The sequence below is a fragment of the Ipomoea nil genome, unplaced genomic scaffold, assembly GCF_001879475.1.
Source record: "Ipomoea nil cultivar Tokyo-kokei standard unplaced genomic scaffold, Asagao_1.1 scaffold1361, whole genome shotgun sequence".
Taxonomy (NCBI): domain Eukaryota; kingdom Viridiplantae; phylum Streptophyta; class Magnoliopsida; order Solanales; family Convolvulaceae; genus Ipomoea; species Ipomoea nil.
The window spans coordinates 1,807,494-1,821,487 of record NW_017617789.1 but is presented as its reverse complement, the minus strand read 5'-3'; the positions used below and the strand labels follow the sequence as shown (position 1 = coordinate 1,821,487).

At 38.1% G+C, this 13,994-nt stretch overlaps 3 protein-coding genes across 4 annotated transcripts; all 3 read right to left on the bottom strand.

Annotated features, from left to right (window-relative positions):
* Positions 1-739: 739 nt before the first annotated feature.
* LOC109185849 (probable E3 ubiquitin-protein ligase LOG2) lies at positions 740-13,413 on the bottom strand. Of its 2 annotated transcripts, XM_019335800.1 has the most exons (4): positions 13,268-13,413; positions 2,829-3,318; positions 1,250-1,748; positions 740-1,103 (listed from the first exon to the last, which is right to left on the bottom strand). In XM_019335800.1, the coding sequence occupies exons 2-4, from the start codon at positions 3,287-3,289 to the stop codon at positions 987-989; spliced, it is 1,077 nt and encodes a 358-aa protein (XP_019191345.1). In that variant the 5' UTR covers positions 3,290-3,318; positions 13,268-13,413; the 3' UTR covers positions 740-986. The 2 variants fall into 2 exon arrangements, with proteins under 2 accessions (XP_019191345.1, XP_019191344.1); XM_019335799.1 differs by lacking the exon at positions 13,268-13,413 and having other exon boundaries at positions 2,829-3,419.
* On the bottom strand, positions 3,317-6,315 carry LOC109185790. Its single transcript, XM_019335738.1, has 9 exons — positions 6,139-6,315; positions 6,090-6,102; positions 5,070-5,543; positions 4,782-4,956; positions 4,402-4,681; positions 4,224-4,296; positions 4,055-4,145; positions 3,869-3,948; positions 3,317-3,643 (listed from the first exon to the last, which is right to left on the bottom strand). The coding sequence occupies exons 1-9, from the start codon at positions 6,192-6,194 to the stop codon at positions 3,317-3,319; spliced, it is 1,569 nt and encodes a 522-aa protein (XP_019191283.1). The 5' UTR covers positions 6,195-6,315.
* Positions 10,666-13,276, bottom strand: LOC109185850 (probable E3 ubiquitin-protein ligase LOG2). Its single transcript, XM_019335801.1, has 3 exons — positions 12,641-13,276; positions 11,163-11,661; positions 10,666-11,015 (listed from the first exon to the last, which is right to left on the bottom strand). Exons 1-3 carry the CDS (start codon positions 13,096-13,098, stop codon positions 10,899-10,901), a joined length of 1,074 nt encoding a protein of 357 aa, XP_019191346.1. The 5' UTR covers positions 13,099-13,276; the 3' UTR covers positions 10,666-10,898.
* Positions 13,414-13,994: the final 581 nt, after the last annotated feature.

Here is a 13,994-nt window from a genome sequence, read left to right as displayed (position 1 = left end):
CTCTAGCTCTCTCAAATGGGAGGATAGATACTACATTATAATAAAGTTAGTAATACTCTATATATATATATATATATATATATATATATATATATATATAGTGAGTAACATTACTTGTACAAAAATAATAGTACAATATTCTAATACAGCAATAAAAAAAATCCTGTAACTGCCTAATATTTTTATTTTCAAATTTTTTTTTACTCCGTATAATAAAGAACTAGAAATAAAAACCACTAGAAATTCAAATTTTTTATTGAAAAGACATCATGGCCTGGTTGGTTTGTGAATAATAAAATTATGAGTGGGTAGCATGAACTAAAAAAAAAAAAAAAAAAAAAGATTAACCAGACTTTGTAGTCTAGTGGCATCACATTGCTCTCATATGGGTCATGGAAGATTGTGAGTTCGAGTCTCAGCGGACTCTTTGTGCTTCAGTAAGTTGAAAAAGTAGTTATGAACCCATACTGCATTGCAACAGAGTCAATAGTACTAAAAAAAAAAAAGTAATAAGAGGGAAGAGACCCATGGTATGTCATCAGTAGCACAGCCAATTTTGATCATCATTTATTCACACATTAAGAAAGAAAAATGCTTCAGTGAACATGGAATTGATGGGAAATCATCTGTCCTTTCACACAGAATCATCTGTATTAAATGTGCCACCTGAATATAAACATGCAAAGTTGAAAGTTTAAGGTGGAGATAAAGGCTTTTGTCAAAGGAGATTCTAACAATCTCATGGAAATCATATGTTGAGCATCAAATCAAAATAACAGAAATCGCGTTATATCCAACCATATATCTGTGATCTGATGGGAGATCTAATCTGTGTTCATGGAAGTTAGAAAGCCCCATCTCACCAAAAGAAGAAGAAAACAAGGGAAAAGATCAAGCTGGGTTTGCTGCAAACAGAAAAATAATAATAATAATAATAAACGGAAGAACTTTACAATGAGAAGGCAGCAACAACCCTTCATGTATACTCATTCCTCGGTGTCATTGTTCACCTTGATCTCCAAGAGCCGACCAACTGGCTGTCTGCAAATGGGACACCAGTTCGTTTGAAACCTCAAAACTTTGGCGCACCCACTGCACATACACTGCATCGAGAAAGAATACTATTGTTTCAGATTCGAATGAAATTTTGCAAATAGTTTGTAAGCCAGTGCACTATATAGTTTGGAATCACTTCTTGGGACCTATCAAAGCAGCAAAGAAACAAAGAGGGAAAGCCATTAAAGCTTACCATGTGCCGACAGGGAAGTAAAATAGTGTCCCGAGGTTCAGAAAGGCATATGACACATTCCTTCCCGGTATGACTTTCATCGCATTTGCCTTCAGTTGAATTTCCAATTCCCAATATCTCTTGCAATTCATACTTCATGCCATTGACCCATAAAATTTGCTTAACCACCCTAACGTGATACTCACCTTTCTCCTTTTCAAACACAGCCTGAGTTATCTGCGAGTTCGTGGACACTGAAACTGTGTTTCCATCCACTGACTCACTTTGGTCATCCGGGCACGCCTCTGCCTTAATTGCCAGGGGATATACATCCATTTCCCCCTCCTTTGACAATTCTGATTCCTCGAACATCGAAAGGTCAATGCCAGTTCCGGAGGGTTGTCTAAACTTCTGAGCTAAACCTTGTTGGAATTTAACCGTCAAAGGTGGAAGCAAACTTTCCTTTACAGGACTCAACTGGCAGTCTTCCCCTACTTTTGCAAAGAAAGTGACAATCATTCTGCATATAAAGAAGAAATCAAACTCTTAAGTAAAATCATTGACTAGTCAGGGGATAAGTACACATGCCAAGACTCCATCATGAATATATATATATATATATATATATATATATATATATATATATATATATATATATATATATATATATATATATATATATATATATATATATATATGAAGATCGCAATATATTTGTTTGTGTGAATGATTGGACATCCCCAAAAATAGGTGTTTCATCCTACAACTGGAAGTGAACTTGAAAAGCATAGTACGGATATATAGGCATCCAAACAAAATTGTGCTCATATCGATTTGCAAATGGAACCATTTTCAGGGATACATCACCATATAAGCCTTCCAAACATGGAACTCTCTACTTGATGGTACTAATCTGGCCCCATGTACTATGCAAATCATGATTTGAGAGAGATAATGCTTGAATTAAAACAGTTCATAACTTCTTTGGAATACAATGAGAAAGCAAAACCTTATTCTTGCCCACAAAAGGCGAAATTCCCTTGCCCTCAGGACCCCACACCCCGGCCCGACAAGATAGTGGAGGGATAAATCACGGTAACTCAGTTGCCCTTTAGGGGGGGGGGAGGACTAGTGCCAGGTGCCCACGCACCAAGACTTGATCCTGTTTCCTTGCCTACAATCTACTACCCATGAACAAACTGAGTTGCCCGTTCAGGAAAGGTTGAGCTATAAGGGGAAGCAAATACCACATTCAGAACCTTGCAGACCCCATTCATCAAGATTGTCAATGGCAATAAGGACAAGAAAGAAAGATCCAATCTTTAGGGAAAATTTGAATGTTTAATGTACAAGGATAGACAAAATGACAAAAAAAAAAAAAGGGGAGGGGGGGGGAGACATCAGAACCCTGATAATCATAGAATTCATATCAATCCTGGTAAACGCCAAAACAATAATACCATCATGCTGCTATTTTGTCATTGAATTTCAAATGCATATTGCAATCATGCAGTTCAAACGAGTTTGCAATTAAGGAATTCATTTTTGTTATGATTTGGGGAAAAAAATTCGACAGACAAATTCTGACAAACCCACGCACCTTCCTGCAACAATGGCGTCGAAAGTGAAAGCCACGATGTATTTCCCGGGGTTTTCCTCGTCGGGCTCGATCCGTAACGTCTCCTTCTTGAGATCGAAGTCATTCCGGATAGTCACGGCCTTTTGGTGGTCCACATACGGCGCCGGCGGAGGCACCGTGGGCCCACACGGGTACCGTCCGCTAACCCAATTCGGGTCGACGCGGTGGTGGTGGTGGTCATAGGGGGCCGGCAAGGGCATCGGCACAGGCGGCGGCGGAGGCGGATAGTAACCCCCCGGGTACTGGTAATACGGCGGCGCGTTAGGATACTGGGGAGGGTAAGGCGTTGCCGCCGCGAATAGATACATGTTGGGGCTGATCTCCGGCTGCGGCTGCTGCGGCGGAGGCGCCGGCGGGTGGGCCCTCCGGTGGCTGTTGCTCCTCCGCCAGCCGTTCAGCCCGCTGCTCCCGGCGTTACCCATCTGATCAAAATCCCCCCCTTGTTTCCTCTATAAAAATTCCCAAGAAAAAGCAAAACCCAAACCGAATTTGATGAGCAGAGCACAAAATGGGGAAGCCCAATCTGAAAACAAGAGAAATGAATGGATTATGGGAGAGCGAGAGAGTGAGACATAAACATCAACCGGATGCTGATCAGTTTGCGGGGTTGGATTGGACTGTGAAGACTGACTCGGAAGCTCTCCTCCTTGAGAAGTTGGTTGCTGATTCCCCCACCTCCACTTCATAAGCTCGAAAAGAATGGAAGTCGCACACATTACACCACCAAAACCGGCAAAGGTTGCCAGAAGAACTGCCAGAACTGCTTGGATGTGGAGCTGCAAATCAAGGCAAAGGGGGGTAATGGTTGCTTTAGTGATTAGACAAACCCTTAAGTCCTTAACCATAGCTTTCATATTTCTTGGTCAGGTGTCTTGACCAGACCCTAACTGTAGGAAGCACCTTTAAGCGGTCATATTTAAACGTTCGTTCAGAGGTTATCAGTCCAGCCAGGTTTAGATCAAAATTGCAAAGCAAATGACCGAAACATCTTAGTATCTTACCAATGAGAAGAAGATGTGTGCGAAAAGAACCACCAAAGCAAACTGAGTTGTAGCATACACCCAAGCAAATTTTCTCCTCACTGAAAGCATAAAACCGGTCCATATTTCACAAAATTTGGATACTAAAAGTGTGAGAAACCGATGCAAAGAATGATGCCTAAATGTAGGAAGAACGAGTTTGAATACCCATAGTAGTCGATGTCATGGATGCAAGGAGACCCAAGATGCATGAAAACGGAAGAGATATCGCAATGGCACCAGATCCCATTCTTCCTACCTGCATACATATTTTGAAGAATTATAAGCGCCCCTAACCGACTTTAAAGACACAACTCCAAAGTTATATTTGGCATACCAAAAGTTGTTCTAGGAAGCAAAAGTAGGCAAGCATGCTGACAATAACAAGAACAGGAACATCCTGCCAAATCCTGAAACGTTTCGAATAAGTTTCGTGTCAATTATAAGATAAATGAACTTGAGAACGGTCGAACGGAGAATATCCATTGTAATGACGAAGGTTTTGATTCACTTGCCTGTATTGGATAGCAGCAGACTGGGGAATTCCAAGTCCTCGGGTTTGAACCCGTAAAAGTGTGACAGGCAAATTCCGAACCTCTTGCCTGCAGATATCGCAGATTTTGTTCCCTTTTATGCTAAACCATTTCATGGCACACTCGGTGTGAGCCAGGCCGAGTTCGCCTTTGCAACTGCATTCCATCTTAAGCGTGTCCACACCCTCCCCGAGTTCAACCAGACATATCCTGCACACAGCGTCTTCTTGGGTGATATCTTCGCCCAACTCATTGCTTCCATCTGAACGAAGAGACTAATGGATTAGAAACATCAAAATACAACATATATCTTTGTGGGAAACTAGAAACCGAGATAGATACTGATTACCAGAATCGATTACCTGCAGTGTCAGCTGGAGCTGCGGCTGATGTTGCTACAGACTGGACCGCAACACAAGGAGTAGAGGGAATGACGCGATATAGGCTCTCTACACACCCAACCTGTCTCGTGCTTCCATCTTTGTTTAAATCCGGAACTGAATTTGATCTGTGAATTGGGTACTCACTCCCGATTTTCTATTAAACAATAAACAGTATGGGAGTTGAGTGACTAGAGATACTAATTAGTACACAATTAGGCCTCGGGCCAGAGTTATAGATGAGGTAAAAGGTATGAATAGTATACATACCGCTAAGTTAAGTCCTCCATGAGCTGATTCGGGATTCGAGTGTGCAATTGGAGATACTGGCAACGACGATGTTCTATTCATTCTTGGATTGAAAATCCTCGTTACTGAGAGCTGCCTCAGTATCGAAGGCTTTTCCTGCCTCCCCGGGGAACATCCCAGAGCTAGCATTGCAGCCCGTTCAATGTCTGTTGTTGTATTCCGGAACTTGAAGCTTAATTTAGGAATGAAGCTTTTCACAGATGATGATTTACCCCTAGAGGACGAATCTGGAGATCCATCAAGTTTACCATGACAAGGGCTCGGTAAAGGAGAAAAGTTTACCCTTTTTGGAGTTGGCGATAGGGGTACGTTTATCCTCAAACAATCATCCGATGAATCTTCTGTCACTCGTTTTGGTATCTCTAAATCCAAGTTTTGCCTTGTTTGATGCACATTCAGAGATGACTCCTCCACAATTTCACTCAATTCATGAATCTACATAGACATTCAAGCACATAATCAATTCAATAGTAATCAGCTTCATTCTATGAATTCAATACAAAGAATCATAATAAATACACCAGGGAAATATATAAACATCATAGGAGCAAAACACCATGAAATTCTTTGTCAATAAAGACCTATCTGAAACCATATATTTTTTTCTTGAAATGAAAAGCAAATTGACACAAATTTATCAAGAACAGTTTTAAAGCTGGTAACTTTACTGGATATTTTCCCAACCCAGATCATAAAAAGTCTTGAAAATGATACCCAGAGAACAGAAAACCAAAAAGGAAGAAAATTGGCACCTGCCCACCTAAAAGCTATTGACCAGAAAACAACAATTCACCAGCAAAATTATGAATTAAAACAAGAAAACTAAAAAAGCTTAAAAACAAATATAGCTAGATTCATGTGACAGAGAAAGAGGAACCAAAATTCACTTAGAAAAGATAATTAAGCAAGAACAGAGATCAATATACAGGAATGGTGTTCATATATAACTCTGTACACATGTAAAGAGCCCAAAAGAAATACCTTCTGAGGAGGAAGAGGCGGCGGGGGGTTATTGTTGTTAAGGTGATGGGAAGAGTCTTCATCACCATTCTCCTTCGCCAAAGATTTCCCAATTGCAGCATCCATACTTTATTTACAGAATAAAATGAATGATAATCAAGAAGCTTCAATAATGGTGGCTTAGATGGGGAGTTCGGCTTATATGTCCATAGCTTAGCGTTTCAACAGCCAAACTTCCAGAGAGAGAGTGAGAGAGAGAAGGTGGTTTTGATGAGAATTGAGCTTGGGCAGCTGCCTACAAAAAAGTACAACTAATGTGGAAATGATATATTTTATTTCAATTAAAAGTTTAAATTGACAGTTGAATTGCATATTTATTACTTATATTTAGAGCATCCCCATTACTTGATTTTTTACGTTTTCTTGAGAATGATTTTGCTCAGGTGGATGAGAGAATGGGAGGAAAGAAAAAGAATGAGATTTTCCTGCAAAACTTGAGTTTTTATTAAAAATGTGGGACTCACTAAAATTAAACATCTCTCTGCATGTTTTACGTGCGCCGCAAAACAAACGCTCAACGGGCGCGTGCACTCCACAATCCACATGTCCGCTGGCGCGTGCACTCAACGTGCCCGCGGGGGCGCGTAAACATGTTTTATCTTCTTTTTTTTTTAATTTCCATTTTCATATTTTGTTTTGTTTTTTTTTTTTCCATTTTCTATTTCCTTCAATTTTCTCTTTCTTGACAAAAGTAATTCACCAAATTCCCTGAAAAGTGAGCGGTAATTCCTTTGACAAAAGTAATTTACTGAATTCCCTGAAAAGCTGCTAACAATGAGTCTACAACAGTTGCATGTGGCAGTTAATAAACGCATGACAAACACCAAAAGTCACCGTTTCACATTGCTTTATCATTTATATATCTCTTAAATATTTTGTAATACAACGGATCACTTTTGGCGCTTTATCGTGGACCTTTTGACGATTTTAGAGTGAGGAAAAAATTGCAATGGCATTTTTATAATTTTCTCTAATTATAAAGGTATATTCTCTAACAATATACGGTACACTTTGCAACACTATATTTTGGTCAGGTTGAAAGTACAATGCACTTAGAGTTTATTGTATAGTTTTTTAGTTTGATTTAGTGTTTCACTTTGTAGTTTGGTTTTAAGGGTTCGCTTTTTATTGCTTAGAGTTTGAATTAATAATTAGGTTTAAGATTTACTCCGGTAGTTTTTTGATTTTGGTTTTTTTGGGTTTATTCATAAATGCACTCTATATGGTTAAAAATTGCACTTTTAAAGTTGAAAAAATTATTAGAATACTAATGTGTTTTTTTTTCTCAAATTACAAAATATCTGTTAGATTTTTTTTTCAGATAAACAACTATGATTGATTTTTAGGTTTATCCTAAGAATAAATTTTCATGTGAGTGTGGATTAATAAATAATTTAAAAAGGAAAATGTAACAACACTTTTTATAAATTACTTATTTAAAATGCTTATCCAAATTAGACCTTTGTTCAATTTTGATTAGACAATGTAGCCTATGACATTGGCATGGGGGAGTGAACAAATTGGCTTGGCAACCACCAAAAGTCATTGTTTCACATTACTTTGACAATTATATTTATATCTCAGAAATATTTTTTTAGTGTAACGGATCATTTTTAGCGTTTTATCAGACTTTTTGATCATTGTTTTTATTGTAATGGATGATTTTTAGCGCTTTATCAGGGATCTTTTGATCATTTTTTTAGTGTAACGGATCTCTTTTAGCGCTTTATCAGGGACCTTTTGACCATTTTTTTAGTGTAACGGATCACTTTTAGCACTTTATCAGGGACCTTTTGACCATTTTTTTTAGTGTAACAGATCGCTTTTAGCGCTTTATCAGGGACCTTTTGATCATTTCTGTATACGTCAATCATAGTTAATTGTTTTACATACTTAATCACAAGCAAAAGGGTTGATTCAATTCACAATCTACAAGGACCTATCAAGCCGAACCCACTAATGGAAACGATGCATACAGGGTTTCCAAACTTTGCCACATTTGACCCCAAAGACCCATTTAATCAAGTGTTATGGTGTGACACAATGCAAGCCGCTCCACGCGTTTTGACTTAGCGTGAATTTCCCTCTTTCTTCTTATCACCCTAGGACATACCGTCGAGTCAACCGCCTTCACGTAGAGCTCTGCGCTTTTACTAAGTCCGTGCAATGGTTGCCCGAGTCCTACAAGGTGACTCACCTCATATTTTTTTTACCTCTCAAGCAAGGATAGCTTAAAGTCTCTTTTAACTTTTTTCATTGACTCTTTTTGCATTCCCTCATGCCTTTTTCATTGGGAGTAGGGAATCACAAAACTCACCATAAAAAAAATCTCACCTTTTGCCTTGTGTCACACCGATAAAATTCATTACAAGTCTTGCCACCTTACATTCCACAAACCATCATGTGTATACTCCCATTTCGAGAGATCCTTGACCGAGGTCCATGAAAGTGGTGGATTGAACTTCAAACAAGCATGCAAGAAATGTAAATCTAGTTGGGCTCTATGCAAAACTCACAATGGTGTAAGAGGCCATTTCCAAAAAATTTCAACCAATTTAGTTTATAGCACCCATTTCACAACAAAATGCAAGGTATAATGAACAACAACACACCCAAGAGCTCAAATGCACAACCTATTTATTATGAACACAAAACAAAACACACAACATCATGAACACAAAAAAAGCACAAGGTACTCACAACAATCTCAAACCGCGGAAACTTAAACCTTGCTTGCCCTCAAGCAAGTCCAAACAAAGACAAACAACTAATGTGGGGTTGGGGATAAAATGGGGTGGGGTATGAAAAATGAAACAATCATATGAATGGGGCTATGGTTAAATCATGCAAGAGTAAATGAGTAGAGGGTGTAGGGAACTCCCTTGGAGTGATAGTTGAAAGTAGTACATTCTCCATGCTCGTTATATCTGATCATTCAAAGCCTCTTCTCATTTGCTGGGGAAGGGGTGGGGGGTGGGGGAATCGAAATTTTTATCAATTGTTCAGTCTTGTACTTTAAGTTTTAGAGATAAGACTACGCTGACATGATTTAACCATAGCCCCTCATATGATTGCTTCATTGTTATAATATTTCTGCTTATATTTAAGATTTTACTCATTAAATTTAGAATTTATCAATTAATTGTAATATTTTGAATTTGATTAGTACATTGATCGTAATTTATTTTAGGTGATGAACTAAATCCGTAGTCATTATTTAAGGGTATTCACTAAGTAGGCTCCACTCATGTGTAATAGTTTACAAAACACATAGATAAAAGGTGTTATGATTTATGAGGAATTGAACATGTAACCTTGCAAATATTAGTTGATTGTAATTTTTTTAAAAACATATTAGTAAGAATTTATGTTTTACAAAATTTTAGGGTGGCCAAGATTATATATTTATAAATATTAATATTAATTAATACATATAATAACTAAAAATAAGCAGTGCCCGGACAACTAAGCATGCATTTTTTGTTGCATTCAGTACAAAATTACTAATTGGCATGGGATGGGAAAGTTTTGTCTCCTAAATTTTCACCTGATTTGGCTTATAACCATGAATTAGTTTATCCTACCAATTTTAGAAGAGTAAGTAACGCCAAGTAACCTATAGCTCAATGATACTTCAATTCTCTAGCTCTCTTAAATGGGAGGATAAATACTACATTATAATAAAGTTAGTAATACTCAAAAAAAAAAAATTATATATATATATATATATATATATATATATATATATAGTGAGTAACATTACTCGTACAAAAATAATAGTACAATATTCTAATACAGCAATAAAAAAAATCCTGTAAAATTTAACTTCCATTGAATTTTTTATTTTTTTAAAAAAAATCTATTGAAATTTCATACAAAATTCTAGCTGCCTAATATTTTTATTTTCAAAATTTTTTACTCCGTATAATAAAGAACTAGAAATACAAACCACTAGAAATTCAAAGAAAAGACACCACAACCTGGTTGGTTTGTGAATAATAAAATTATGAGTGGGTAGCATGATCTATTAAAAAAAGGGGGAAAAAAAAACCATTTGAAAATGATCTTGTAGTCTAATGGCATCTCTCATATGGGTCATGGAAGATTGTGGTTCGAGCCTCAACGGAATCTTTGTGCTTCAGTAAGTTGAAAAAGTAATTATGAACAGATACTGCATACTGCATTGTAACAGAGTCAATAATGCTCCAAAAAAAAAATGTAATTTTCTAAAAAATAAAACAAATAAAAACCCACTTTAGACCTCAGATTAAGAGGGAAGAGACCCATGGTATCTCATCAGTAGCACAGCCAATTTTGATCATCATTTGTTCACACATTAAGAAAGAAAAATGCTTTCAGTGAACATGGAATTGATGGGAAATCATCTGTCCTAAGTTTTCAGTCTTTTCAGACAGAATCATCTGTATTAAATGTGCCACTTGAATATAAACATGCAAATTTGAAAGTTTAAGGTGGGAGATGAAGGCTTTTGAGTTTTGTCAAAGGAGATTCTAACAATCTCATGGAAATCATATGCTGAGCATCAAATCAAAATAACAGAAATCGCGTTATATCCAACCATATATCTGTGATCTGATGGGAGATCCAATCTGTTTATGGAAGTTAGAATGCCCCATCTCACCAAAAGAAGAAGAAAACAAGGGAAAAGATCAAGCTGGGTTTGCTGCAAACAGAAAAAAAAATAATAATAATAATAATAAACGGAAGAACTTTACAATGAGAAGGCAGCAACAACCGCTTCATGTATACTCATTCCTCGGTGTCATTGTTGACCTTAATCTCCAAGAGCCGATCAACTGGCTGTCTGCAAATGGGACACCGGTTCGTTTGAAACCTCAAAACTTTGGCGCACCCACTGCACATACACTGCATCGAGAAAGAGAATACTATTGTTTCACATTCGAACGAAATTGGCAAATAGTTTGTAAGCCAGTGCACTATATAGTTCGGAATCACTTTTTGGGACCTATCATAGCAGCAAAGAAACAAAGAGGAAAAGCCGTTAAAGCTTACCATGTGCCGACAGGGAAGTACAGTAGTGTCCCGAGGTTCAGAAAGGCATATGACACATTCCTTCCCGGTATCACTTTCATCGCATTCGCCTTCAGTTGAATTTCCAATTCCGAATATCTCTTGCAATTCATACCTCATGCCATTGACCCATAAAATTTGTTTAACCACCCTAACGTGATACTCACCTTTCTCCTTCTCAAACACAGCCTGAGTTATCTGGGAGTTAGTGGACGCTGAAACCGTGTTTCCATCCACCGACTCACTTTGGTCATCGGGGCACGCCTCGGCCTTAATTGCCAAGGGATAAACATCCATTTCCCCCTCCTTTGACAATTCTGCTTCCTCAAACATCGAAAGGTCAATGCCAGTTCCAGAGGGTTGTCTAAACTTCTGAGCTAAACCTTGTTGAAATTTAACCGTCAAAGGTGGAAGCAAACTTTCCTTTACAGGACTCAACTGGCAGTCTTCACCTTCTTTTGCAAAGAAAGTGACAATCATGCTGCGTATAAAGAAGAAATCAAACTCTTAAGTAAAATCATTGACTAGCCAGGGTATAAGTACACATGCCAAGAGTCCATCATGAATATATATGAAGATCGCAATATATTTGTTTGTGTGAATGATTGGACATCCCCAAAAATAGGCGTTTCATCCTACAACTGGAAGTGAACTTGAAAAGCATAGCAAGGATATATAGGCATCCAAATAAAATTGTGCTCATATCGATTTGCAAATGGAACCGTTTTCAGGGATACATCACCATATAAGCCTTCCAAAACATGGAACTCTCTACTTGATGGTACTAATCTGGCCACACGTACTAAGCAAATCATGAATTGAGAGAGATAATGCTTGAATTAAAACAGTTCATAACTTCTTTGGAATACAATGAGAAAGCAAAACCTTATTCTTGCCCACAAAAGGCGAAATTCCCTCGCCCTCAGGGCCCCACACCCCGACCCGACAAGATAGTGGAAGGATAAATCATGGTAACTCAGTTGCCCATTACGTGGGAGGACTAGTGCCAGGTGCCCACCAAGACTCAATCTTGTTTCCTTGCCCACAATCTACTACCCATGAACAAACTGAGTTGCCCGTGCGGGAAATGTTGAGCCATAAGGGGAACCAAATACCACATTCAGAACCTTGCAGACCCCATTCATCAAGATTGTCAATGGCAATAAGGACAAGAAAGAAAGATCCAATCTTTAGGGAAAATTTGAATGTTTAATGTACAAGGATAGACAAAATGACAAAAATAAAATAAAATGGGGGGACATATCAGAACCCTGATAATCATAGAATTCATATCAATCCTGGTAAACGCCAAAACAATAATACCATCATGCTATTTTGTCATTGAATTTCAAATGCAAATTGTAATCATGCAGTTCAAACGAGTTTGCAATTAAGGAATTCATTTTTGTTATGATTTGGGGAAAAAAATTGGACAGACAAATTCTGACAAACCCACGCACCTTCCTGCAACAGTGGCGTCGAAAGTGAAAGCCACAATGTATTTCCCGGGGTTTTCCTCGTCGGGCTCGATCCGTAACGTCTCCTTCTTGAGATTGACGTCGTTCCGGATAGTCACGGCCTTTTGGTGGTCCACATAAGGCGCCGGCGGAGGCACCGTGGGCCCACACGGGTACCGTCCGCTAACCCAATTCGGGTCGACGCGGTGGTGGTGGTCGTAGGGGGCCGGCAAGGGCATCGGCACAGGCGGCGGCGGAGGCGGATAGTAACCCCCAGGGTACTGGTAATACGGCGGCGCGTTAGGGTACTGGGGAGGGTACGGCGTCGCCGCCGCGAATACGTACATGTTGGGGCTGATCTCCGGCTGCGGCTGCTGCGGCGGAGGCGTCGGCGGGTGGGCTCTCCGGTGGCTGTTGCTCCTCCGCCGGCCGTTCAGCCCGCTGCTCCCGGCGTTACCCATCCGATCAAAATCACACCCTTGTTTCCTCTATAAAAATTCCCAAGAAAAAGCAAAACCCAAACCGAATATGATGAGCAGAGCACAAAATGGGGAAGCCCAATCTGAAAGCAAGAGAAATTAATGGATTATGGGAGAGAGAGAGAGAGAGAGACATAAACAGGAATCTTAGGAGGGACGGACGAAGAAGATGGGATTGGATGGGAGGTTAATGGAATTGCGTAAAACTCCACCTAAAACTCCATCATTCATTCTTGTTTAAAAAAATTAGCTATGAACACCTTTTCTTTTTTCTTTTTCTTCTTTTCTTTTTTAAAATTTATTTATTTTATCCGTCGGGACGAGATAAAGTATATCATTTCCTATACGCAAATCCTTAAGAAAATATAAACAGATAATAGTCTATTTTCTATTATTAAAATAAAAACAAAAACAAAAACAATATAATATATTATTTACAAAAATATTCCCTTTTCTATAATTGATATTCCTAACTTAAATTTTTTCTGAAATTATAATTAATTGATACAACTATATATATACTGTTTTTGTTATATCTAGTACAATTATAATTTTAGTAGTACTAATCATATTCGATACAAACAAATAAGTTATACATAGTTGTACCTAGAACTATTTGTAGTAAATATGAATTTTTTGTGGGTAATTTTTGTTAATGTATCTTTAACCCGAACATGTAAATTTTTTATATTTTATAAATTAAAATTTTGTATGAAGAATTTTTTACATGTGCAAATTGAATGGAATATTAACTTACTCTCCACATCTATGAGACATTTAGAAAGGCATCACGGCGGTAATTGGTGTTGCAAATAATTAATAATGAAACACTTTTAATAAATAATAATTGTATTATTTAAGATAACATTAGGTACAAC